A 26,931-nucleotide genomic window follows, 5' to 3' on the forward strand; every position below is an offset into this window, starting at 1 on the left:
CTTAGCATGCCAATTGTAAACAATAGAACGTGCGTATTACGTGTAGACCACTGCACCGTCGCTCATTACGTCTGCGAACCGATAAACACTTTCTTTCATAAGGTACGCACACCAACCGGCACATACGCATTTAACACTGATGTTACAGGCGCTTAACTTGTATAGTAACAAACTACTTTACTTACTATTTGGCCGCAAACTTAAACGTGCTACTCGCCAACTCAGAACGAAGCGGATTTAAAGGCTGCACATGCGCATGAGCGTTGCTAGGCAACGTCACGTAAAGAAAGCCGTTTCTCAATACCAAGTACGCGGACTACGTTCTCGCGGACTTGGAAGTACGTACTTGGCAAGTCCGGACTTTCAAGTACGGACTTCCGAGAACGCGAGTACGCACCTGCAATTGGAACAGCAGCGGACTCGATGATGCATTCTGGGATATTTAACGGTCCCAAGTCCACACGAGTCACCTCCGATGCATCCTCGGTAGAACGGCCTCATCGAGAACGCATCGAGAACACTTCCGGGTTTTACGACAGTACTCGCGTACTCGCGTACTTGGAATTGGAACAGTGCTTGGGCTACCACTGATGACGTTTATCGAGAACGCAAGTACACGAGAACACACGAGAACGCGAATTGAGAAACGGCGTCTTTCGTACACTTTTTATTGAACCCAAATTCGCGGGTTAACAGTTAAATAACCAATAAAAAATGTACACAAGCACTGTCACGTATTAAACTTCAATAGCTCAATAATAAAACCTCTCAACAAAACTCTGAATACTACACATTTTCTTGTCCAGAAGAAACCAAAACGGCACAGAAGTTTTTTTATTCAAGCAATGTAGCACGAGTTGGAGTGGAGTTGGTAATGGCCTACCCACGGGTGTCGCAATTAAAAAAAAACAAAAAAAAAACAGAATTAACAATAATCAGAGGATCAGGGTAAGGTAAGGGGGGCGTTTGCTCAAAAAAGGTTGAGAAACACTGGATTAGGGTGACCAGACGTCCCCGGCTTCCGGGGACAGTCCCCGTTTTCAGTGACCTGTCCCCGGCCACTGCTGTCCCCGGAAATGTCCCCGGTTTTCATTGTGACTGAAAGATCCGAAATTGGAATAAAGGAAAAAATGAAAAAACTAAAATGTTGACCAAAAGACATGTAGTTGCGCACCGTATCTACTGCTCGCACAACCACAGACTAAAGCCAGCCAGAACAAGCCCCGATCAGAGTAGAATGCCCCTCTAGAATGCACATAGCTGCGCAGTAGAACTATCTTCTTCCCTTCGCGAGAGGCTACAGGTAGCCTACCTACGCGGTACTTTCATGGCATTCGTGCATCTATTCAGCCAGCTATGGTGTAAACACAGCAGGAATATCATTGATTGAATACGATTGGCAAACCAAAGGTGTTCTTGTAACTGTTACTGCAGTGGATGCCCTACGCGCTTTGCACACACACACACACACACACACACACACACACACACACACACACACACACACACACACACACTGTAATGTAATGTGGTCGCTGACCAACCCGGTATCACGCAATTTCGTGCTCATGCGCGCGAACGTTATCTATTGAATCGTGTCCCACAGCACGATTGTCTTGACTTCGTGCTACACGGAACGAAATGTAAACCCATGCATTTTGATGGGGTTGTCCTTGATCATTTCTCATAGAGCTGATGCACGCTAGGGGGCGACGTTGAGCCATAAATCCCTCACAGTGGGATCCCATGGATGTAATTGGTAAGTACGGGTACTGCTGAGGTAAACTAGCCTGGCTCCGCCTGCCCACCTACTTCCGCCCAAATTTCATTTTCCCTTCAGTAGTCAGTCTGGGGCTGGGGCTGGGGCTTGTTAGTGGGATTTTGCCCGAACAAATTTCTGTGTGACCAATCAGCGAACAGAGGAAGTGGCTGAGAACGATGACGTCGAAGTAGCGACGTATTGTCAATGACAAGACCCAGCCTCGACAGTTGACTGCAAACATTATCTCTGTCCTTACTATCGAATATTAATGTAGAATTTGTAATTGTTCCTTGAACTCTAAAATTAGATGAACAAAACCTGCAGCTATCGTTGACAGACATCTTCACGCTTCATCTTGTTTTGTTTGTGTACACAGCCTGCGCATGCGCGCAACGTAGTTTCCGGCCGGTCCCGGCGTATGACAAACGTCACGACCAAACGCTATTGCGATTGGTTATGGCAGATCCAGAGTGGCACTGGGCAGATCCAATAGTTTTAAACTTCAACAGACACCCGCCTCCAAGTGAGTGAACGTTTGCCAATTACAGCAGTTCCAGACCTTCTGTACAAATGAAATGAAGTACGATGGTCTGGTAGCACCAGGCTAGAGGTAAACTAGACCACCCCATGAATGTATTTACCAAAAAAGGCGTAGGCCTACACCTGAAGTAAACTAGCTCAATAACGTCGGGTTTATGCAAACGTATACACCAAAGACCACATTATCCCTATTTTTCATTTATTTTCAACATTAGAAATAATCATCCATGGTTTTGAATGGCGAGGGTCAAACGCTGCGCGTCTGCGTGTCTAGATAGGTTAAAGAACTACAAACATGGCCACTCTGCAATTTCCGCCGAGACCTCAGGTAACCCCCAAGGGTTACCTGAGGTAAGGGGGGTTACCAGTCATTAACAGTGATGAGGCATTTTGCACAACAGATGGGCTGCAGCCACTGGCAATCACACTGGATTACATTAGATGTGATGGAATATAGTTTCAAGATTATGTTGCAAGTGATTGCATTGCCATGTTTAATATACATTCATATTTGTATTGTTATTTGAACAATGGAATTGTTAAAAAAGAGAAAAATATTGTTTTACAGTATTTTATTACAGTAGTCTTTTTTTGTGTGCTCTTTAACGCCTGAGGGGATGGGTCGAGTTGTAAAGTGTATCGTCTTGTTAAATAACTTGCTACACCGAATATGATATGTTATTTTTGCTATGTCACTTCTAACTTATGTTTGCATGACATTAAACAAGAACAAAAACAGTTCCCAAATGATCTCAGCAGACCCAAACAAACATGGTCAAATAAACGTCAAAAAACCCAAAATGCATAATTACACTCTATCCATTCCATCATGTGACACTCAGTATAAAGATACAATTCCAGGACAAGATCAATTAACCTTTGCTACTTAGCATGTTTATATTAAATGTTATATTAAACCCCACATAAAATCAGCCATGGGAGACAGAGACAATCAATTGCATTCCCATTTGTCTTAGTTGATGCTGTTCCGCAGATATAACACATCCCGCATTAGTGTTCTAGTTCGGTATACAACAACTGAAACACATTTCTTAAAGGCCAATACCGGTTTGGGGGATAAAACCACCATCAAGGTCTCTGCTGGCTTCCCTTAAACATCAGTTAACATTATAATTTGTAAAAAATATTTTTTTAGTGCCACATGAACGTGCCTGCCGCAAATGTCAACAATAGTAGCAATATATGGCACTTTGGCGATTTTAATAAGACATTTTGTAAAGTATAATGGAAATTTACTGATATTTTGTCCTTCTCTGATACAACGTTTTTTTCACTTGTAAAGAGGCCTCAATGCAGAATAAATGGAGATTACCCTCGCAATTCCTGCACCTCCTGTGTGGACACAAAGCGAGGCCGTCTGCGGACCTCTCTCTGGGCTCCGGACTTCACCTTCTGCTGGTGCATCTCTGAAAATGTGGCAACATGCTTTATGAACATCATAGGGCAATATTTTTATTTTATAGCTGAATTACAGACTTTAAGTAGTCATAGTATACAGCCTAAAACACATTGACATTGCTATTAAACATCTATTGGTGATGTAAACTGCTCCCCAGGTCCAATTTTATAGTGTAATATTATACTATATCGTTCCAATTTGCATTGGCAATCAAATTTCCATCGTCCCTCTTTTACAATGGCCGCGGGATTGGATTGGTGACTCGGCTGGGAGAGCTAATGTGGCAACGCTAACTTAAAATCCCCAAAAAATAAAAAATGAAAAATGATGGCCAATACTCTACTCTGAAGTATAAGAGCCAATACTCTGCTCAACGATCTGGTTTGCAGCCATCTCTGAGTCTAGCCAGATCTGAGCCAGATCTGATCCAGCCCCAAGTTCTCAAAGCCAAAGTACATTCTGGATTTACAAGACTGCTGGCCTGGCCAAACTGTGTCCTCTTACTAAATGACTGATTTCTCCCCAAAGGAAAATTGCAGAAACGTTGTATGCAGTGATTCAAAGACAGACCCCCTGAGTAGTCATAAGGGAATGAAGCTAATATCTGATACGAGTATCTGATAGTAATGGTTATTTACAGCTACAGTGAGTTGAAGACTCACTATTATTACTATTAAACCCCATTGTAACTTGCAGCAATGTCTCGACAAAATGAAATGCTCTACACAAAGCGATAGAATTACGTTCAGTACATCACCAATAGACATTTTATAACACAACAATATCAAAGTGTTTTCGGTAGTAATACTCCTTTAAGACAATGAAGAATCTGTCATGGCACCTTTGAAGTTGATGATGTAATTACATCCGCCTGCACTGAAACAATCCATCTCTTTTTCTGATAGGTAGACACGCTCCAGAGTTCCAGAATTGACAGAAGCAGTACTTCCACCACCCTCACCCACCTAAAGACAAAACACAGCCAGAATGCACATTTAATTATATCTATCTTTATTCCAAGGGTTTGAGGTAGGTCACACAGGATTTAGGTATGACTAGGGTTAGTGGTTATAGGTTATGGAATGATACCTTGTCCTTCCCATACTCCACCCAGCTCCCGTCATCGTCTTCCCAGTACCACAGCCAATCAGTGGTGAGGATGATGTCGTTGGGCTTGGAGACAGAGGAGACTGTGGATAAACGACGGATGGTTCCCCCAAGATGTTTGAATGCATTTTGAGGGTCACAGTAGGCCCGCTCGCTGTTCTCCATATTAGGCATATCAATCCAGCTAACACTGTCCTGGACCTGCCACCTATAAGGTAGCTGGTAGTGCACCCGTACACACTTGTCTGTAAAGACATAAAAACTCAACATCAGCTTATTTGGGCGTTGTTTTTGGTGACATTGTTAAAGATACACAGCCATTTCTTTATGTTAATTGATTAAGTATATGTTCATTAAAAAAATCCACAAGGCACTAATAAATCTATATATTTCCCACAATTGAACTCCTGACAACTTCCTCTGCCCTATGGAAACTGCAATCTCACCTTTAAAGCGGCAATGTTGGCGTAGAAAGTAGAGACAGATTTCATTACGGTCGGCCTCACTGGTTGAGGGGGCAGCAGAAGTGTCACTGGTGGTGGACTTTATTTCGCTTCTGATTGGCAGACTGTCCGTCACCTCTGGGTGTGCTCCTAGATGCGCCATCACACACACACACACTCAAATTACATATAACAGCCACTATATACCATAGTGCGGTATGCAGTTCACTATTTCTAGGTATTAAATATATATGCAGATTGTATTCCTGATCATTCACCAAGATCAGGCGGGGGCTGCTTGATGATGAATTTGCAGCGGTAGATTTTGCCAAGGATTTCTTTATTGTCATCGCTGAGACCTCTGCCTTTCAGGATCTTCATCACCTGATCGTTGAAGGAATGCTCCCTCCTACACTTTTCTCCAAACTTGCAGTCACCTTGAAGAAAGTGCTGACAGACATGGAGGTGGATGCAATAGTTTGGGAACTTGCAGTTACCATGCTGACCATTGCCCCGGTTGTAATGTGAACATATCTGTAAGCGGGGAACAGTAAAGGTCATACAGATAGACAGACAGACAGAAAGACACACACACATCAGAGTTGTCTGATGTGTCTCAACTGTCATTGTTAGGAATGTGTTTTAACTATCATGATAATCTTATGTTCTGACCTCAGGAAGCAAGTAGGCATCGTTTTGCAGTAATAATGGGAAGAGCTCTTTTCCAGTCAGATTGTTTAGGCCGGCTTCAATCAAAATGGCTAAATTGTGTGTAGAAGCCAGGTCGTGGGAATACTTGCATTTATTTCTGGAGGAAATCAATAATAGACGAAACATGGAAAACAAATGCACGTTTGGTTACTACAAATAACCGTGAAGAATGTGTATCTACAGAAGGCATGCTGTATTCAAGTTCAAGAGTTTTAGTTTTTTGTATTGTTGCATTTCGTCTGTAAGGGAGATGGAGATGGCACCATTGGCACCATTCTATTTGTCCACCCGACTCGATCTGCGAGTCGGATTTCCGAGTTACGAACCGGAAGTTGCAAATAGCAGTAAAAACGACTCGTCAACTCGTCTGAACTCAGAGGACCCCGAGCAGAACGTAATGGTGCCTTCTATTTGTCTCGTAATCGCGACTTGCAGCTCGGGTGTGACGTCACATCCGTCTCTTAAAACGAGTGACCCCGGGTTTTTCGTTCTATTTGGCACACAACAAGACGAGTCGGAGCTCTGCTTTCTGCTCAAGAATCGGCATTGTTGTCATAGCAACATGGAGCGTCTCTAGCCAATTTCAGCGGCACAAGCTACAAAATATGCGGTATTTAACACATAATAAGACTGTAACGACATGCCTATAGGTAACAGTATACAGTGCTATGTGTACGACTTCTTCATTTGGTTACAACAAAAACACAAGTGCTTAAAATAGTAGAAAACCACAATGTTTACTTATGTGATGCTCGGAGTAGCCATCTTTGTTACTGAACTCGGGGTCCTCTGAGTTCAGACGAGTTGACGAGTCGTTTTTCCGACCTCGGGGGTGTTCTATTTGCAACTTCCGGTTCGTAACTCGGAAATCCGACTCGCAGATCGAGTCGGGTGGACAAATAGAAGGCACCATAAAGCCGATCATAAGTTCGGGTGTAAAGCTCGCCTTAACCCTACGCTCGACGTAGCTAGTTTCAAACTAAAGGTGTTCTAAATTTTGGTTGCACCACCATAACTTAAGTTTTAACGTTACTAGTAGTGCGTAAATTGTACCAGTGTCGCATTTAATGACATTTAGATAATTTCAAGCCAATCGTTGACAGCAAACAATGTAAACAGGAAGTAGCTGCTACCGGCAAGTTTCCACCTTATCCGAGTGAAGACGCGTTAGCACCCAAATGAGAGGGCAAACAAAACAGTTCGACAGTCATTTATTCTCTAAAATTGACTTGGGCGTGAGGCGTGAGGTTGAGCTATTTGATGGCGAATTTTTTATAATAAATTGCAGCTCATTGCTGCTTTGTATGCTATTCGTTGTGTGAGAGTTTTTATCGAGTTAGCCTCTACCTGGCTATGCATTGTATGGAATAGCTCTAGAATATTGGTTTGTACGTGGGCCGAAACCGAAATCGCGCATATAGATCTACATCATCATACTGATGAAATGGAACGATACGGTCACGGACAATCCGTTCCCGACGCAAACCGCGTTGAACCTCCTCTTCCCATTGCTCAAAACGAATAGCCATCTTTGGTATTTAAATCGTTTAACGTTTACCGGTCTTTATCGTTGGAATGGAACTTACACCAGCTAGAGGGGAGGTGTAAAATATAAGTTATAACTTAGTTTTACGTTGAAACTATCTGCTTGGTGCAACTGCTATTTTTTTAGTAGAGTGTAAAGTGGAACGTTTGGGCGATTTACGTTCACCGTAGTCTAAGTGGGACCTTACGTTCTGCTGGTGCAACCAGCTGCTCAGAACTTTAAGTCTGTTGTCATGACGTCATACAGTCCTCTGGTTTCCTACATTTGTAACAGCATCCAACATATGACAGAACGTAGTCTATAGACTATAAACCTATATATTTTAGTTTGTATAACATCTCAATCATGCTCTATGTTGAGGTTGAGGAAATGTACTTACCCATACTTGCAGTTGCCGCATATAAAATACCTGCACAAGTGCAAGTGTTTGCACTGCGGACACTCTCCCTGCGCCTTCTGGCAGACCCTCAGCGGTGTTCTCGCCACTACCAGAGTGCCTGGATTTATTTCTTTGGCCAATGAAACCGCAAATTTCTCATTTTCAGATACAATTTTGAGAAGGACCGAGTGGTCAACTGTGATTCGACGATTTCGAAGTACTTCTTTAAATTTCCCGAACTCCAAACATCCTTGGTTTTCGCACAAATTGTCATAAATTACTTTATAAACGGCATCTGCCATTGTGTCCTATAGCCTTCAGTACCGTTCGAACTTCGCAGCTCCTTTCACGAACGTCTCAACCGGTTTAAATGTTTATCAAAATGGAAACTTAACATGCTTTGCCTGCCTGCCTGCCTGTGTGTGTGTGTGTGTGTGTGTGTGTGTGTGTGTGTGTGTGTGTGTGTGTGTGTGTGTGTGTGTGTGTGTGTGTGTGTGTGTGTGTGTGTGTGTGTGTGTGTGTGTGTGTGTGTGTGTGTGTGTGTGTGTGTGTGTGTGTGTATCGAAATGGAAACTTAACATACTTTGCCTATGCTTGTTTTGCATTCCAGGTAAGGTGGTCATTTCGATCCTAATTGTGATGTAAATTAATTCCACATGATAACATCAGTAGCCTACGTCATTGGACCACATATGTCTAGTGCTAACACCAGTCCGGAATAGCTGCTTCTTCTTCTACACATAGAGTGGTCAACATTCAACACCGTAAACAGATTTATTGGTTTAAGATACATTAGTCAGACACTACATGCATGCTCTTTGGCATTCCGCCCCGGCCCATACAGACTGAAGGTTTACCTGGGAAAATTAGAAGCTGTAGGCGTGGCTTATTTACCATTCTGCCCTCTAAAAATAGACTAAATATTGTGAATACTGTATTCGAGAGTCTTTATGAACCACCTCCAGAGTGCATGTCTGTTCTTCATAATTCTTTCTCACACCAATATAATAAACAGAGACAAGACTATATTTGACACGTCTGTATCTTATGAATAAGCATGTCTTAACTAGACTGTAAACACATTGCTCACAAGTCACAGAAAGTTTTATCATTACGACGTAATCACGTTAAGTAAGCAATAGTTTAGTTAAGCAATAGTTGTTCACAATAGCATGTTTGGGACCAGCACTAGCACTGCTTAATGTGTGTACAATTCTATTTTTATTATATTTTAAACCAATCTGAAATCCAATAAAATACAAAAATTAGCCTGAAAAGTTGTTGGTATGTTTCTCAGCATCAGTGGATCAGCCTGACAGTTGAGGGGAGAGAACATCAGGGAAATGTCCCTGTGGTAACAGGATGACGGGGAGATGGAGCTATTGTGATATAAAATGCTACAGGACACAGAGATATTTGAATTGTGATCAAACATCTCACAAATCTCAGAGTGTTTAGGTAGAGTAGGGTTAGGGTTATCTGTAAAATTAATCATGTTTCTCTACAGAAGTATAACAAGACCCCCTATCGTCTGTGAGGAATCCTCTCTCACATCAACACTGGTAAAGTAAAGTAAAGCTTTTATGTTAAAAAAAAATGTACATCTGTACCTGATATACATTCATAAGACACTTATAAGACATAACACTGGGGACAAGAAATGGCATTAGCATTTCTCTCTAATCATCACAAGAGATAGAGACAAGACAAGACAAGAGAAATTGTAAAAGGTATCTGCAAAGGTTGTGCACAACAAGGCCTGGACCATTAAGTGTTGGACCTACAAGCAGTCCAACTGCGCACTTCACAGGTTTAATCCAATGATGCATTGCTCTCCTAGCTACTGCCACTAACAATAGGTCTGGGCCTATTGGTAATGTCTGTTGAACTTTGTGGTTGAATGAAAATTGACTTTTCTGATCAAGATCACAGTGCCGGAGAAAGCAGATAAAACCTTGTGGAGCATGGTTGCCAGACTATTAAACCAATGAATAAAAGTAGTGGTCTAACTGTGCGTTCACACCAAAAGACACATTTTTCGCCTGTTCGCACGACCAGGAAAATGTTGTCGTGTGACAAATCAAAATGTCGCTGTGTAGTTATGTCAGGCGAACTTTGTCACGCAGCGAATTTTGTCACACATCTTTTACCCGCCAACGGTGCTTTATGCCAATTCATTCTCACCAACCATGGCTGAGATAACCACCATTGCATGTCTTTACCTGTTGTGGAAGAGGGAGAGACGTCGGAATGCCCGTCGTTTATGGGTTCATAATATAATCTGGAGGCGCACACCGCTTTGTGCCGTGATATTATATATATCGTATATATTATATTATATAGATATTTATATATATTATATATATAATATCATATATACAGCTCCGGGAGTCGGCAAACGGCAACAATCACTTTCTCCTCAAAGCTGCGGTTCACTGCGGAGTGCAGGGAACGGTTGGCCCAGCCGGTTGAACGCTGATTGGCTGTTTTACGTTACTTCACCCACGTTACCCACAGGGAGTGAACGCTGATTGGCTGTCTCACGCGAATGCCGCGGAATCCAAGGGAAAAATGCCGCGCCGTCAATCAAATCTTGCCGCAGGTTTTTGCCGCGACAAATTTCGCCCGATACACGTCTCTATGTTGACTTTGCATTGAAACGCACAGTTATGAGGAAGCAACACTTTAAATATACAGAAAACCATGCTTTTTACATAAATACATATTTTATTTACAAATGTATGAACAAAAACATTGATGTAGGCCTACTAATAACAAATCTTTTGCATTCTATTTATTTTCAACACGTTTACATGATATGATCAATTATTCGATCAATCATATTTTTTTCAATCACAAAACCAGAGTAATGGCCCAGTGTTAAGAGCCTGCTCAGGGCGGGCTTGTGGTGGTGCTGGTCTGACAGACCTGGTAGCAGACACGGTTAGGCCCGCTGTCTTCCTTCACTGTGTATGTGGAGAGACAGAGGTCCAGCCAGGGGTGCTTAGCTGTGAAGAGACGATAACAGGTGTTGTAGGAAATCATTTAAGATGTATTATATACATTTTGTTTGATACAAGTTCAGGGCTCAAGACTAACATATTCTACAGGTGCCACTAACTTCTTATTGTTATGTCCTTCATCTATGTAAATCCATCTATGTACATCTATTTGAAAAGATTAACTCACTTGAAATAGGTTTTATCAATATCTTAGTGCATGGGTCCAGGGTGAGATTTATGGGAGAGCTGACCTCTGCTGAAATGGGACTGAAAAAGCTAATTTGGAAAGATTGGGGAGTGTTTGTTTGTTAGGATTATTGACACACTTCTGTGTATCAAACAACACTGTATCAAGTATAAAAAAATGATTTGGTCATTTTGGTCAAATATCGGGGCCCCTGGTAACTAATTCAAAGCAAAAAAATTATCTTCCTGCGTAACTGTATGTGAACGAAAAACTGCCCAGTAATGAAAAGCAATAAAGTTTATCTGTGGTATTTATGTGTTCCACCTTTGGGGGCGAGGCAACTCCTTACTAGAAAAATATTCATTTATTGTCCTTTTCTTTTCTGCCTGTGGGAATACTTGGTATGCTAGTCTATCGGCCTTGTGCTTAGCTATCTGAAAATTCATGGGGGGACATGAACTCACAATATGTTCCACAAATTAAAAATATTGTGATTTGTGATTTAAGTTTTTTTTCCTGGCACCAATGTGACCAAGGGGCCAGGAAAAAAAAGACATTGCATCCACATTTTGGAGCTGTGAGGTCATTCAATTCCAGGTAGGGGTTTAGAACTGCTCAAGGATGCTGTTGGCATCCTGTCTATAACAGGTAGATTAGGGGGAACTAAGGCTCGAACCCAGAACCTTTGGACGGGGCGTCAAACACCCTAACCACTAGGCCATCCTGCTTTACTTTGATTGATGGCAACCAATCACTCCACCAATCAAGATAATCAAACTCAAACTCAAACTCTCAAACTCACCCATACTGGGTCCTGGTGGGCACAGGAAGTCCATCGTTTTACTGATCTTGTTCTGGGCCTCCTGATTGTCTGCCACCTCCTCCAATGACACTTGAAAGAAGGTTTCCTGACATAAAGAAAAGACACGTTACTGGGATCACCTCACCATAGCTGTCCTATATAATATTAGTCAGTATTCCGAGGAAAAGCCTTTATCTGATACTACAATACAGGTGTCCTATTAACACTCCACAATATTATAATTTAACTGCATCTTATTGCTTTCGTTCATACACAAGTAAAATATTTAGAATAAAAGCATTTTAAGGTGTAGCCCCAGACTGTCTGGTTGTGTCTAGTAGTTATAACATGCAGTGTGTCCCCAGACTGTCTGGTAGTTTCTAGTAGTTATAACATGCAGTGTGTCCCCAGACTGTCTGGTAGTTTCTAGTACTTATAACATACAGTGTCCCCAGACTTTCTGGTTGTGTATAGTAGTTATAACATACAGTGTGTCCCCCAGACTGTCTGGTGTCTGGTTTCTAGTAGTAATAACATACTGCGTCTCTCCAGAGGAGGACTTCTAGAGTGTCTTGTCCTTGCTGGAGCTCCAGTTTCAATACCAGGCAATACTGAAGCAGCTTTACGCCCACAGCTGGGGGAGAGAGACAGAGACAATACAGAGAGAGAGACACAGAGACAGTGCAGAAAAGGAGAGTGAGACGTATAATATATGCACTAGAAAAGGCTCTGGATGTGGATGTGGTAACTACACAGGAGCAAACAAAGGAAAAGCCAGCATTTATTCAGTTTTCCTGTGTATTTTATTGTACTATTGTGCATGCCAACTCTCTGTGACTTTATAATATTAAATCTTTCATTAAAGGTATGAACTTTAAAACAATGTCAGCAATTGAATAGAAACAAATGAACAGAGCATAAAGAACCGTTCTACTTTGTTCTGTGTTGCTAATAAAACCCAAAGACGTTCTCTCTAGGAACACTGTTGGCAGACTGAATGTTCTCGTCGGGGCGGGGCCTCAGACTTACCTTCTGCTATCATTTCCTCATTGATCTCCTCTGATCCATCAACCTTCAGCTCCTTCACAGAAACCTGGGAACACTGCTTACATCTGGAATACACAAAACCTTGAGTTACCCTAGTGTTGTTACTTCTCTCATGTTCTCAGGTTCTGTCATTAGCCTGAGTGAGATGACTCACTTTGGGATGCACCCCTAGTATTCCTCCGAATAATTTATTTCGCTATGCCGGCCATGGCTTGTGAACTTGCCAGTGATGGCAATGTCAAGTACCTCCCACTTATAAGTACCCTGGACAGTGTCAGAATCGTCATTCAAAACAGGAGATGCTCCTTGAAGATATATCATATATCCTAGGGGTGTAAAGATTATCCGATACGTATTGGTATTCGTTTTTAACCTGTAAGATACAACTACATCGATTCGTGAAGCATTGTATCGATATAAACGTGACATGAACCGGTCATTGTTCAGATTTAAAAGTAAGGAATCGGTTCGTATCGCAAATGTTTCTGACTTGATAGTCTCGTTGATTTGAGAACAATGACAGCCTCTCATTGGTCAAAGATGGCATAGCCTATCACGCCCTATCCATTTCAATGACGCGCGACTATTTAAGACGTGCCCACCTGACCTGAGATCAGATGCCACAGAAAATATGTTTGACAACTCCGAACCTATTTTCAGCGTGCTGGTCAAACTAAAATCAAAAGTTTGGAAGTCTTTTGGCTTTTTCAAAAAAGAAGGCAAACTTGATAAAAGTATTGCAATATGCAAATTGTGTCGGGCAACCATCAAGTATAGTGGCAGTACCACAAACCTGCAAACACACATTTCCAGACACCATGCAGCTGAAACTAGCATTGATGATGGTGCTGCACCGAGCAGCAGTGGCACAAACATGCCCACGCTTCACGAGAACAAGGACATCAGCCAGTTTATGAGTCAGCCACAATAGTGTTTGGAATACACCGTTATTTTTGCAGTAACAGGGTAATCTAACTAATTACTGTTTCCGTTGTTACAATGCCGTTATCGTTACTGAACATTAAATGCGGTGCGTTACTGTGAATTGATTGAATAAACTGCGTAATCCGAACGCACCCCTGGCTCCATACATAAACTGCTAGTGAGGAGACTGGGTGGGTTAACAACAAGATAAGCGATTATGATTGGAAAAGGCAGAGTCATGTTTCATGGTAGCCAATCGGAGCCAGTGTTTTTACACACAAGCCAGGATACGCGTGCCACACGCACACACAAACACCAAACAGATTCGATGAAGCAGTAGAAATGGCAAGTCCGGAGCAATCTGATGAAAAGTTGTCATTTTCAAGGCGGATATATAAGCACTAATTCATTGAGGTCAAAGGCAAGAACGTGCATGTAAAGTGTACATTATGCGAAGACTTTGTTGACGCATCTAATGAAACATCTCACAACGACACACGCATCTATAAAGCTACTTTTTTCTTTTTACAGTAACGCAAATAATTACTTTCCCTGGTAACTAGTTACTTTTATTATAAAGTAATTGTTTGCCTTATTGACAACCATTATTTACCATGATAATTGATCGTGTAAAATGTGCACAATGATAATGTGCATGTGCACAATGATAAGAACTTTTTCAGAATGCTATCAATTATTGAACTGCATCGAATTGCATCAAATTGAATCGTATTGAATTGTTTGTTATCAACATGTATCTTTTCTTGAATCGTATCATGACCATGTATCTAAATACGAATCGTATCGTCTTTTACATGAGAGATTCACACCCCTAGTTTGTTGTGTTATCTACGGCTGTTCAAACAATAGCAATTCAGCACTTTTATGCCATACCAGCAGTGAGAAAACGGGAAGGGAAAGGGTAGGGAAAGAAACAAAGGATTTGAGCCAGCGAAGGAGAGATTTATGGCTGGCTAGAATTAATAGGCGAGACTTTCAGCTGACTACTCATAGCAAAGTCTGTTCCCAACATTTCACCACAGGTAACGTTAGAGTTAGATCGGTCTAGCTCACATAGCCTCACATAGTCTATACATTATTTTATCACAGGGAGTAAGTTGTAACGTTACGATGGATGGTTCCCATCAGACCCAGTCCCAAGATCACTTTACCGGCATAAGAGAGGTGCGTCTTGAAATTCCCTCTGCTGCCTAGCATTAATGTGTGCAGTAGCCTAGTTGTCAGCGCAGCTTCCGTATGAAGGTGACTGTAGGTCTAGAATTGGAAGGTAGCCTAAAAGGTATTGGTAAGGTAGATGATAGGTAATGCATTTATTACATAAACATTATTTACGCTTGGCCGCCCCGGTGGCGCACTGGGCTAAGGCGCATACCATATAGTAGGCACAGTCCTAATCGCAGAGACCCAGGATCGAATCCGACCTGGGTCATTTACTGCATGTCTTCCCCTCTGTCTTCCACACTTTCCTCTCTGTCTCTCTCTATAATAAAATGCAAAAAATAAATCTTAAAAAAACAACATTATTTACGCTGCTTGTGAACTCCTGGGCTGTATATGCAGACACTGTATTTACAAGGTAATTACATAAATCCATGTACGTGACGTCCGGTAACAATGACGGGTCCTTGCTTAAAGTGTCAGAATCCAGTTGATGAGGGTCAACACCGCCGATTAAACTCAGTTTGTCTTGATAACGTGCGAACGAAGCCATAATATTGATAACTCAGAACGACAGCTCACTTCACTCAGTTCTGACAACTCACTCTCAATCAGTGTCATGTCAACAAAATGGCCGCGGCGACGTAAAAAGGGGCGTGCGAATAACCTCTATACTTGTGTGGTGGGCAAGGTTTAGCAGGAGACAGGCTAACTACTCCTAGCTAACAATTAGTGTGGGGGATGTTTAAAGCCTCTATGCTGAGGAGGCATGGAGGCTAAGTAATATAACCAGTTAAAAGAATAGACTAGCGGCTATCTCTGTTGATGTGCTTGATGGAGTCTATAAGGGGGAAGGGGCAGCCAGGTCCAGCAGCGTCTGCTGAAGGAGTCTTGAGCTCCAATCTGTGAACAGTAAGCCAACTTAACTGGCCAGTTGAGAGAATGCTCAGGTAAGAAGCATGAAGAGGGGATTGAGTGATTACGCTGACACTTTCCAGGGTACTTATAGGTGGGTGGTACCGGACTGGCATCAAAGATCACCACCGGGTCCCCACTGGCATAGTGAAATGCTTCTGAGGAATACTCTACGGGCACATTCCAATTGTGAGAGAATGCTATGAAAGCAAACTATGTTCATTATACATCTGAAATACATATATGAATATATATCCAGCTCACGGTTGTCATGGCACTGACCCGTAATATCGTTTGTTGCCTCGGAACAGGAATGGGGCGGAGAGGTCCATTAGAGATGCACTTCCTCCTGATGGCGTCACAGGAAGTATGTACTGGTAGGCCGCGGCCAGTTGACACACGTCCTGCAAAGTGGCTCCTACAGCACAGCCGTGTATGATACAATGAGGACATAATGATCATCATTATACACTATTACTTCCAAAACTATTATTACAACCCTCTCCTCTGGTGTGTATCACTGCACTCTAGACACAACCCTCTCCTCTGGTGTGTATCACTGGCCTTACAGACACAACCCTCTCCTCTGGTGTGTATCACTGGCCTTACAGACACAACCCTCTCCTCTGGTGTGTATCACTGGCCTTACAGACACAACCCTCTCCTCTGGTGTGTATCACTGCACTCTAGACACAACCCTCTCCTCTGGTGTGTATCACTGCACTCTAGACACAACCCTCTCCTCTGGTGTGTATCACTGGCCTTACAGACACAACCCTCTCCTCTGGTGTGTATCACTGGCCTTACAGACACAACCCTCTCCTCTGGTGTGTATCACTGTACTTACAGACACAACCCTCTCCTCTGGTGTGTATCACTGTACTTACAGACACAACCCTCTCCTCTGGTGTGTATCACTGTACTTACAGACACAACCCTCTCCTCTGGTGTGTATCACTGCACTCTAGACACAACCCTCTCCTCTGGTGTGTATCACTGGCCTTACAGACACAACCCTCTCCTCTGGTGTGTATCACTGGCCTTACAGACACAACCCTCTCCTCTGGTGTGTATCACTCTCTGGTGTGTATCACTGTACTTACAGACACAACCCTCTCCTCTGGTGTGTATCACTGTACTGGGGCACAACACTACCTTCCAAGTCAAAGTCAGACAGAAATAACCAATCAGGAGTGACCAAGTTGTACCGGTAACATAGATGAGGTCCTTGCTCTTGCTCTCGCCGAACAGCTCCTTGGACAGGTGGATAGAGAGGGTTCGCCCAGGGGCTTTGGGCCCATCTCCAGGTAGGAGGAGGGACTCTGAGAGGAGCCATGGCTCGGCTATGCGGCCTGGGGCCTTTGAGGCCTCCAGGAAGGTTTCTGACAGGAAGTCATCATCAGGGATCTCCTGTCTGAGATGGAAGAAAACACATTAGAGCATGATGGGGGTAGAAGGTATGGCTTAAGAGGCTGTGCTGGAGGTAGCGTTACAGGTAGGATTAGAGGCAAGTTATTAAGTAGTATGTGAATGTATTCATTCCTTTGCAGTTGATATGGTTTTGTCTCATTCTGTATTCATCCCATTCCCTGCCAGAGCCCTGTCTCTGATCCCCCACTGTTAGTTGATATTAAATATGTATCAACTAAATCCTGCTTTTATCCCCATTCCAGCCTAACATTTGTGCCAAATCTTGCACTGTTCTTGAAGAGTGGATCAAACAGTCAAGATGTTTTCACCTTCGTCCTGTTCCCATCCCCCTCCTCGCCAGACCTCTGTCTCTCACTGTGATTGAGGAGTTGACAAGGAAACCTTTGGCATAAGCATTAATTGGCCTTCTTTTATGTAGTACAAAAGACGCCAATCATAAACCGCCTACACCCTGTCACCCTGTCTCTCCCCTAACCTCCCCCGAGGTTAGGGGAGGAGTGAGAGGCATGGCTAGGGCTAGAGGCAGAGTTAGAGGTAGGATTCGAGACCGGGCTAGGGTTCGTTAGATATTAAGTTAGAGGCAGGGCTAAGATTAGATGCAGAGTTTGAGATAGAATTAGAGGCAGGGCTAGGGTAAGGGGCAGAGTTAGAGGTAGGATTAGAGGCAGGGCAAGACATAATGGGTGGATTGAGCTGGTTAGGCAGGTACAGTGGTAGAAAAGGCATACATGGCTCTGCACTTGGGGCAGTGGAGTTTAAGGGCCTGGTAGAGGGGCCGTGGCTGGTAGGACTTCAGCTGGGCGCTAACGTGGAATAGTTGGCCTGGAACTGACTGTTTGACCTCCGCCAGGGTGACCTGCTGCAGGGCATGGTCACACCTCCTCTCTGGAGGAGAACACACACACAGACACACATACAGACTTTTAAGACGCATGTAACCAAACTTTATTGTTCAGTCATTAAGTAGCAGGTTGGCCTTAAAGGGGTAGTTCAGGATTTTGGACATCGGGTCTCATTTCCAAGTGAGCCAGTGTGTTATTTATCATTGGAGAGTTTTCAACACTTTCCATTCAGTCCTTCTAGTTGCAGAAATCGCTGGTGCTAGGCTAGTGCAAGTCGAGGGGAACTGCTAGCCTGCCAATAAAAACAGTTTTACCCACTCCAAAGTACACCCGATGCAAACCAATTATAATGCCCGACTATCGATGTAAATGTCTGTGTTGATAGAATAATATTAGAAATAAAAGAATCCTTGTATCGCAATGATCACATTACATTTTGGGAGACTACTTTCTCAGCTGCGGCGGAATTTCACTTTGCTCCGGTGTAGCAACCAATTCACTACAGCAGAAGGCAAACAGAGAAGCACACTCCAGGTAATATCTGTCCACCACTGCCGTAGCTTGCTTCCAACTACAGGGATTATAAACTAAATGCAATGCGATGCAAGGGGAAGTTTATTTCTAACACTATTCTATCAACACAGACATTTGCCTTTGGAGTGGGTAAAACTGTTTTTATTGGCAGGCTAGCAGTTCCCCTCGACTTGCACTAGCCTAGCACCAGCGATTTCTGCAACTAGAAGGACTGAATGAAAAGTGTTGAAAACGGTCTCCAATGATAAATAATACACTTTAAGCATCTTGCTCTAGGATGAACACATTGGTGTTGAATACCTCTAGGCTGGGGCTGAACACCCAAGCCACTACACTATCCTGTTACAACCACTGCTCCTTATCAACCATCTAACCCTGTGAAGAGAACTTGCTTTAAAGGGAGAAGGACGGGAGTCATAGTGACATGAAATAATCTGTTTTTATCTTGTTTGCTTAAATGCACACATTCCTGAATGATTAATCGTTACGAACGCTGCAACTTGAAACTCCGGAAAGAAACATTGGTGACGAGAATCAACGAGCATTCAATGTGATTTATTCAGGATTTTATTATTATTTACCTGTTGCGCACTGTCCTCTGGCATCATCTAGGGAGAAAACAGACAGAAGTGTTAAAGCAACCACGTAAAGATCAGTGGGGCGTGTAAATGATCTGGCCATCCCCGCTCAGCATTAAAGACCTACATTACACATCCATTTGGTTTTTATCTTACATCCACTCACTTTACTTTTTGAGTACTCATCACTTTTTTATTTTAAATTGTTGGCTTAGAGCCATCCACCCATAGCTCCATAAACCCAGGAATGTACTCATTGTGAATTCAGTTTGGTTTGTGGAGAAAAGAGAAAATATCAAATTATGGAACAGTTAAGAAGCTTTAACACAAAAAAATATGAATTTGAAGTAGCTCAGCACTTTAACAGCACTACTTGGCTACTTGGCTTTGAGGCATGTATCATGAAGCTGAGGTCATGGTTGTAGCATGATGATGAGGTTATGTATCTAACCTGTTGCTGATGCAACAGGTATGTAACATGTATGCAACGTTAGGTCATATATGTGTGTGGCTCAGCAGGGTCTCTAGAGGATGTCCCCAGTATCTAACAGGTATGAGGTGAGTAACCAGTATGTAGTATTTTGCATGTAAGTATGTGGTATGCAACAGGTTTGTAGTATGTAACAGGTATGTGGTATCTAACAGTACATAGTATGTTATAGGTTTGTAGTATGCAAAAGGTTTGTGGAATTGAATGGGTATGTGATATGTAACAGGTATGTAGTATGTAACAGGTATGTGGTACATAACAGGTATGTGGTATGTTACAGGTTTGTAGTATGTAACAGGTATGTAGCATGTAACTTGCATGTGGTACGTTACAGGCATGTGGTTTGTTACAGGTATGTGGCATGTTTTATGTTACAGGTATGGGTTAAGTTACAGGTATGCTGTATGAAACATGTATGCAGTATGTAACATGTGTGTTACCCAGGGTTTCTGGAGGTGTTCCCCAGATCTCCATTATGGCTGACTCGTTGAGGTTATCGTCCTCTGGGAAGGACTCCACCACTCTGCAGTGAGGGAGGAAGAGGAAGATGAAGAGCTCACAATGCATCTCAGGTGAATGATCCGCCTGAAGGTCATCAAATTAAATTATTAGTTTATTTAAGGAATAATATCTGTTGAAAAGGTTTCAGGCTGACATTCTGGTGAGCATTGAGTAGATGTTTAATGAAGAATGGCCATGGGCCTTGTTTCTTCTTCTAACCCACAGTGCCCAAGACACATACAACATACATCCCAAAGGACATCTAGATACAAAGGTTTTCTGGACTGTGGGGAGGCGTACATCGCAAGTATAGTAGAAAGATGCTGGCCTCGGGAGACCGTCCCAATCTCGCGGGTTCATATCCTGTTTATTTTGGGACATTGTCGGGCCTTGATCATATTGAAAGCGTTTTCCCAAAGTGAAAACACCAGGACCAGGGTTAGGGTCAGCACTCGTGAGGGGAAGTTTCAGTTCATGATTAACAAGGAGCGTCGCCGTCTGCCCAATGAAGAAACAGGCGCCGCCTGTTTTTATCCCCAAAAAGATGTTTGAACAAGACTGATTTCCATTGCGAACCACAAACGTGAATGGTAGGATGGTCTCACGAGGCAAGAACGGTGTGTCCATCTTAGGCAGGGGTCGCCACCCGAGAGCTACTTCAAGGGTACTGAGTCGTGCGAAGGGGTACTTGACTCAAGGGCCTTTTCTGCCCGTATGGCACAGCCAGGTTGATAGGTGGCCTGGAAGCTATTGTGACAGCCAGGTAATGAAATGTCGCTCCACATTGTGCCGCGTGGCCATCACAACAGTCGCCCCGCAAGTAAGACATACACACTCGTCTTTCACAGTGGTAAAAAAGAACTCTCCCTCCCAATCATTGTAAAAACTTTTTTCACTTTTCCCCCACGTTTTTCTTGGATTTCAAGTTGGATTTCAAGAACATATGCATTACATAAATATACACACATTCAGGCGAGGGAGATGTAAATTCAGCTGGTACCTTCTGAGCTCCTGGATGTCGGGGCTGTCATCGGGCAGAACGCGGACCCCCCGGCCGTAGGAGGTGCCCCCGTGCAGGTGGAAGGCCAGCTGGTTCTGCCCCGAACCCCCGCTGCTACACGGAACACTGCTGCTTCCTGTGGTCGCATGCAGGTTATAGATCCGCAGGTAGTCCCCTGGCTACACACACACACACACAATATAAAAATAAAATGTTATATGGATTTAGATTGACCGATTTGATTTGCGACAGCAGAACATTAAACCAGCAGATGGTGCTGTGGTTCTAAGCACCAGCTGCTGCAGTGGTGTTCCTCTAAACTGAATGGATGCAATCGAGGGAAGAGTGGGTCACGACTTCCCCAAATCTGACAAAAATCCTAAACTGGTTTGAGCGACTGAGTGGGGGAGTGTGAGAGAGAGAGAAAGAGAAAGTGAGAGAGCAATAGTGAGAAACATAATTGGACGGCAGACAGTAGAAAAAGAGAACTCATGTTCAGGGAGAGATGAATAGAGGGAGAATAGACAGTAGAGATAGATAGAATGTGTGTCCGTGCATGTGGTGAATGTGTAAGGTGTGAGGTGGTGGGGGGGAGGAGGGCTGTTGCTCACAATATTAGATTTACCACATACTATTGGTCGCCATTGTATAATCTAGTGAATACAAGATTATCGCTACGCTAACTACAGAATTATGGCCAGCCAATTTGTGGAGCCAACACTTGGCTCCAAGCCAGAAACCAGAACACGGCTCCAGGCCTGAGACCAGAACATGGGTCCAGGCCTGAGACCAGAACATGGGTCCAGGCCTGAGACCAGAACATGGGTCCAGGCCTGAGACCAGAACATGGGTCCAGGCCTGAGACCAGAACATGGGTCCAGGCCTGAGACCAGAACATGGGTCCAGGCAAGAGACCAGAACATGGGTCCAGGCAGGAGACCAGAACATGGGTCCAGGCAGGAGACCAGAACATGGGTCCAGGCAGGAGACCAGAACATGGGTTGAGCCCTGATACCAGAAAATAGGTCCAGGCCTGAACCCAGGACATAGGTCCAGGCCAGAGACCAATAATGGGACAAGTCTAGGAAGAACGCAGACTACTGCTCCTTCTGGCAGGACCCCTGGGGGCCTACTGAGGAGCCCGCCAAGGCAGAGCAGAGGGGCCCTTATTCAGAGACATGACGTGTGTTTAAGTCACGGTAGTTCCGTGCAAAGTAGACTTCCCAGGGAATTCCAACATGTGACCTCAAACTGTGACTCCAAACTACAGGGTGCGAATCATGTTCAGCGTCAAGGAGACCAAGTAGAATAGGAAACCACGCCGCTGGACACAAGCAGACTGGAGAGCTTGCCCAGGTTTCCTTACTCTAGTTTTGATCAGCATGATGGGTTCAGCTTGTGTGTTTGTGTTTCGCAACACATCAGTGTGACTTACTGTATGTGTGGCAGTATTTTCACAACATTACAACGTAACATTACATAATATGCTTTTTACTTAAATAAAATAGTATGCTGTGTGAGCTGAGTGAAACCGTATGCAACGTAAATGTATTGAATATGTAACTCACGTAGTATTTACTAGTTTTAAACTAAGGTTTAGGACATAAAGAAATTCTAAGCCAACGTCAAACAAGGCAGTGAAAAAGCCAAAGTAATCTCCCACAGCAACTTATCCAACTAGCTCATTAATTACCTGAAGATGTCCATGAAGTTGTGTGCCGCAGTTTCGTCACCCATGGAGGTTTTAACTGGCACTTGCCCGCAGGTGTGCTTACAATAGCTATGGGGCTAACTCAAACACGGTTAACTCTTCAAGTTTTAGACATCTTTGGTGTGTGACCAGGTGTCAACTCAAGTTAGATGTGTTTCATTACAACTACTACAGCAATAGTCTACGTCCAGTTTGGAATAGTGTGAACAGCCACACTTGCGACTGCTTTCGGCTCTCCATTGCCCTGACTGTGTTGGAATGCACACATTGAACACAACCCTCTATCTTTCACTCTATAGCTGCTTTCACATATGGACGTGCATCCGTCTATTCTACGGAGGTGCCGTATATGTGAATGACATATCCTGACGTTGGACCTCCTGAAAAAATACTACCCCCGAGGTAGTAGGTTCTCCGGAGGAAATGCTAATTACCTTATATGTGAATGAGCAGTAGGATGTCGGAATTTCACACCAGTTGAGTGGGCGTGTTGATGACGCTTCGGTCTACGTTTGCATGACATTAAGTGGCACCCGCATCCTAATCGATAATCAGCCTATTGCCCTTTGTTCGCTGAATGGTTTAAAAAATATTTTAATGTGGCACTGCTTTTCAGAGTCATTCGTGGTGAACGCTAAATGATAGGTCTTATCATAACCCTCAAAGTACGCATCATACAATAAATTACAATACATGAGTTCACAGCTGCACGCGTATATAGAAAATGTTTTTTTTATTATTATGTTACACCTTTCCTGCTGTCGGCTCCCAAACCGTAGTCGACGAGCACAGGAGGAACATTCTCTCGGGGGTAACAGCAGTGGGTCTGCTTATGGGTTTGAATATGGTCGGAATAAAGCAGACTCGTTACATTACTTCACTAAACTGACACACGCTACCACTCACTCTCCTCGCTCGTCCACCAACACACACACACACACACACACACACACACACACACACACACACACACACACACACACACACACACACACACACACACACACACACACACACACACACACACACACACACACACACACACACACACACAAACTCTCGTTAACACTTATTATTGACAACAGTTAGCTGAACATTATAGGGTCCCGGCCTTCCACTCCCTGTTTTCTCAGTTAAACACATAAATCAACTACATTTGTCCCAGTGTTTGTTAGATGTGAAATGAAGCCAAAAAAGACGCTCTCTTCCTCCGGTAACGCAGTCGTTCGCGACACCTTTCTTGTTCATTGTTTCTTCTATTTGTCTGTAACTCATGCTCCAATCTTTCATTGATCGATGCGGATGTTGTGGATACAACAGAATATATGCATCGCTGCAGCAACATTTAACATGATCGCAATGAGTTCTGCCCGTTTTGCCTGCGCGTTGTCTGCGGTCAAACCAAAACAAACCCGATCCCGCCTCTTGCGAACCTCGACCCTACGTCATATGCCGCCCCTTGCAAGCCCGCCCCCCTAAACCAGCCGGAGATTCTACTGATGCCTGAGCGACACCGATGTCTGCATATCAGGCATCAAGTGTGAATAAGTGTGAATGACCCTCACGGTCGAACCTCCTGCTCTACAAATGCGGAGAAAAGACGGAGGACATATGTGAAAACGGCTTATACCTTGACTAGTCTGTGGTGTCAGCCAGCAGATGCACTCTCAGCCTTTCAGGTGCCGAAATTTGGCACTGGTTGATTTCACTTGAATAGGTACTCAGTAATATCGATGTAAGTTGGTCTGTACCATTAAAAGGTACAGAGTTTGGTACCCGACCCTAGGTGCGGGTGACCCTTGATAACTGCCTAAACGCCATTGCAAATTCTCCAGACCGTGGCAGGCCTCATTGCTTCTCCTACCGCTCAATTATGCTGGTTGCACACGACACACACACACACACACACACACACACACACACACACACACACACACACACACACACACACACACACACACACACACACACACACACACACACACACACACACACACACACACACACACACACACAAAACAGCTGGCCGTAGGAGAGAGAGAGAGAGCAAGAGCGTTAGCTGGGGCATTAGTCACACAGTGGGGGGCTTTGTCCTGGAGAAATCCCTTTGCTGAGGAACAGGGTGAACAGAACCAAAATGAAGCTTAAAGAAGCCATCCATCCTGCCCAAACTAACCGTTTACTGAATTACAGCGGCACTCTCACCCACACGCCGCGCAGTACATGTGTTGTACTGCGGAAGATATTGGCTCCGGGGCCAGACATCATCTGGGATTTGCTCTGGGTAAATGACAGGGAAGATTGATACAATACACACACACACACACACACACACACACACACACACACACACACACACACACACACACACACACACACACACACACACACACACACACACACACACACACACACGTTGGTTACCTCAGGCTAAGCCCCAATGTTCAGATAGAGAACATGTGCCTTTTATTCTCCCGCTCTGTTGTGATCCTTTATCGCTTGTTTTTTCTTCATGAAATAAAGAGGAGAGGCATGGCTAACCAACCGTAGCAGTCCCGATACGATAGTTCTGGTCTGACGGCAGTTCAAACAGCTCTATTGCTACACTTGTCTGCACCCTGTGCCGGTCTCACTACTAAAGCACAGTCTCAGATCATATTAACAACAGATCTACAGCAGAATATCAGGATGGGATTAAACAGAGTGGGATGCTTCATTCATTTGGGACCAGAGAAAGATCAAACAATTGGAAGAAAAACAAGCAATTCCCAGTAATTATCTGTTGCTTACTGGGCTTCTAGTCGCAGTAGAATAAACAGTTTGACCCTTGTGGTTAATTTCTACATTAGTTTGGTCCTGTTATTCTGGCACCATTTTCTCAGGGTTACAGAAGCAAGTATGGGGATAGAAAGAGCATGAAATAGAAACAGCAAGAAATACTGGGTAAAAGAAAGCTTAGAAAGAAAGACGGAAAATAGGCGAGTCAGTGAGAAAACACAAGAAAAGAGTATGATTCAGTGCGAGGGCCAGAGATAGCTGAGAAAAAGAAAGAGACAAGGGAGGAAGAAAGAGCGCAAGGGAAATAGAGAGAAAGGAGGAAGAGAGAGCAAAAGAAAGAAAATGCAGGTGACAAAGCTGCATTAGGACAAACCCATCTCTATAGTGCTGAACGTCATAAGGCATTGACTGTCCAGTGTTTTGCTTGCTCTTCTCTTCATAGGACTCTGAGTCCAGCTTCCCTGAACTCATCGCTGACTGCGTCAGAAGTGAACTCGCAGAGAGGATACACAAATAAAAAGCACTGTGTGCAACAATAGGTGTTTATTCACTAGAGTATACCGTCTACTGCTCTCCACAAACCAATGAATGACCATGAATAATTTAAATGAATGAAATCAAGAAAGCCAACATTATGTTTTTGTATCATAAGGAGCTTTTAAGAAAACTTTTCTGCCAAAACACTGTAACAGTAGCCAAAGACAATATAAAACTTAATAAAATAAAACTGGTTTTAGGACAAGGTCTTCCTGAACCAGATGACCGGTGCAGATTGCATATCAACGCCAATTTGGTTCACAGTGTGCCAAAGGCTTGTTTCATCTCAAAAGAAGAAGCCGGGTATGACAGAGCTGGAGTGCAGCAGTACCCAGGCTCCTGGAGTGTGTGCAGATTCGGCAGAAGCACAAAGATGGGATGAAGATAGATGAAGAGCATTTTACCGGACTCAGCCAAGACGGGGCTCGGTATTACGGTCCGTTCTAAATCATCCTGTCAAATGACAGGAATAGAAGGGGAGGGGGCTGTATATTGCATGGCACACTGCAGGGGACTGCTTTACAGTGTCATCATGTTTTTATAACATCATCAAGTTTTAACAATA

The 26,931-nt window shown here is 43.6% G+C and overlaps 2 protein-coding genes across 3 annotated transcripts in view; both read right to left on the bottom strand.

The window, feature by feature from the left end:
* Positions 1–2,987: 2,987 nt before the first annotated feature.
* Positions 2,988–8,210, bottom strand: LOC311357598 (protein mono-ADP-ribosyltransferase PARP12-like; the record flags this gene model as incomplete). Its single annotated transcript, XM_084477593.1, has 7 exons — positions 2,988–3,729; positions 4,564–4,687; positions 4,812–5,074; positions 5,276–5,422; positions 5,551–5,806; positions 5,945–6,080; positions 7,909–8,210. 7 exons carry the CDS (start codon positions 8,208–8,210, stop codon positions 3,632–3,634), a joined length of 1,326 nt encoding a protein of 441 aa, XP_084333719.1. The 3' UTR covers positions 2,988–3,631.
* A 2,484-nt stretch (positions 8,211–10,694) lies between these two features.
* Positions 10,695–26,931, bottom strand: part of pot1 (protection of telomeres 1 homolog) — a 36,045-nt gene continuing 19,808 nt past the window's right edge. For both annotated transcript variants that reach the window (XM_084476819.1, XM_084476818.1), the window contains 10 exons: positions 21,341–21,519; positions 20,280–20,362; positions 19,353–19,379; positions 18,124–18,280; positions 17,173–17,378; positions 16,247–16,382; positions 12,929–13,011; positions 12,439–12,533; positions 11,900–12,005; positions 10,695–10,916 (listed from right to left, as the gene is read on the bottom strand). In XM_084476819.1, the coding sequence (XP_084332945.1) occupies positions 10,801–10,916; positions 11,900–12,005; positions 12,439–12,533; positions 12,929–13,011; positions 16,247–16,382; positions 17,173–17,378; positions 18,124–18,280; positions 19,353–19,379; positions 20,280–20,362; positions 21,341–21,519 (1,188 nt within the window). In that variant the 3' untranslated portion in view covers positions 10,695–10,800. The remainder of the gene's footprint in view (positions 10,917–11,899; positions 12,006–12,438; positions 12,534–12,928; positions 13,012–16,246; positions 16,383–17,172; positions 17,379–18,123; positions 18,281–19,352; positions 19,380–20,279; positions 20,363–21,340; positions 21,520–26,931) is intronic.

The sequence above is a fragment of the Micromesistius poutassou genome, assembly GCF_964030765.1.
Source record: "Micromesistius poutassou genome assembly, chromosome: 13".
Taxonomy (NCBI): Eukaryota; Metazoa; Chordata; class Actinopteri; order Gadiformes; family Gadidae; genus Micromesistius; species Micromesistius poutassou.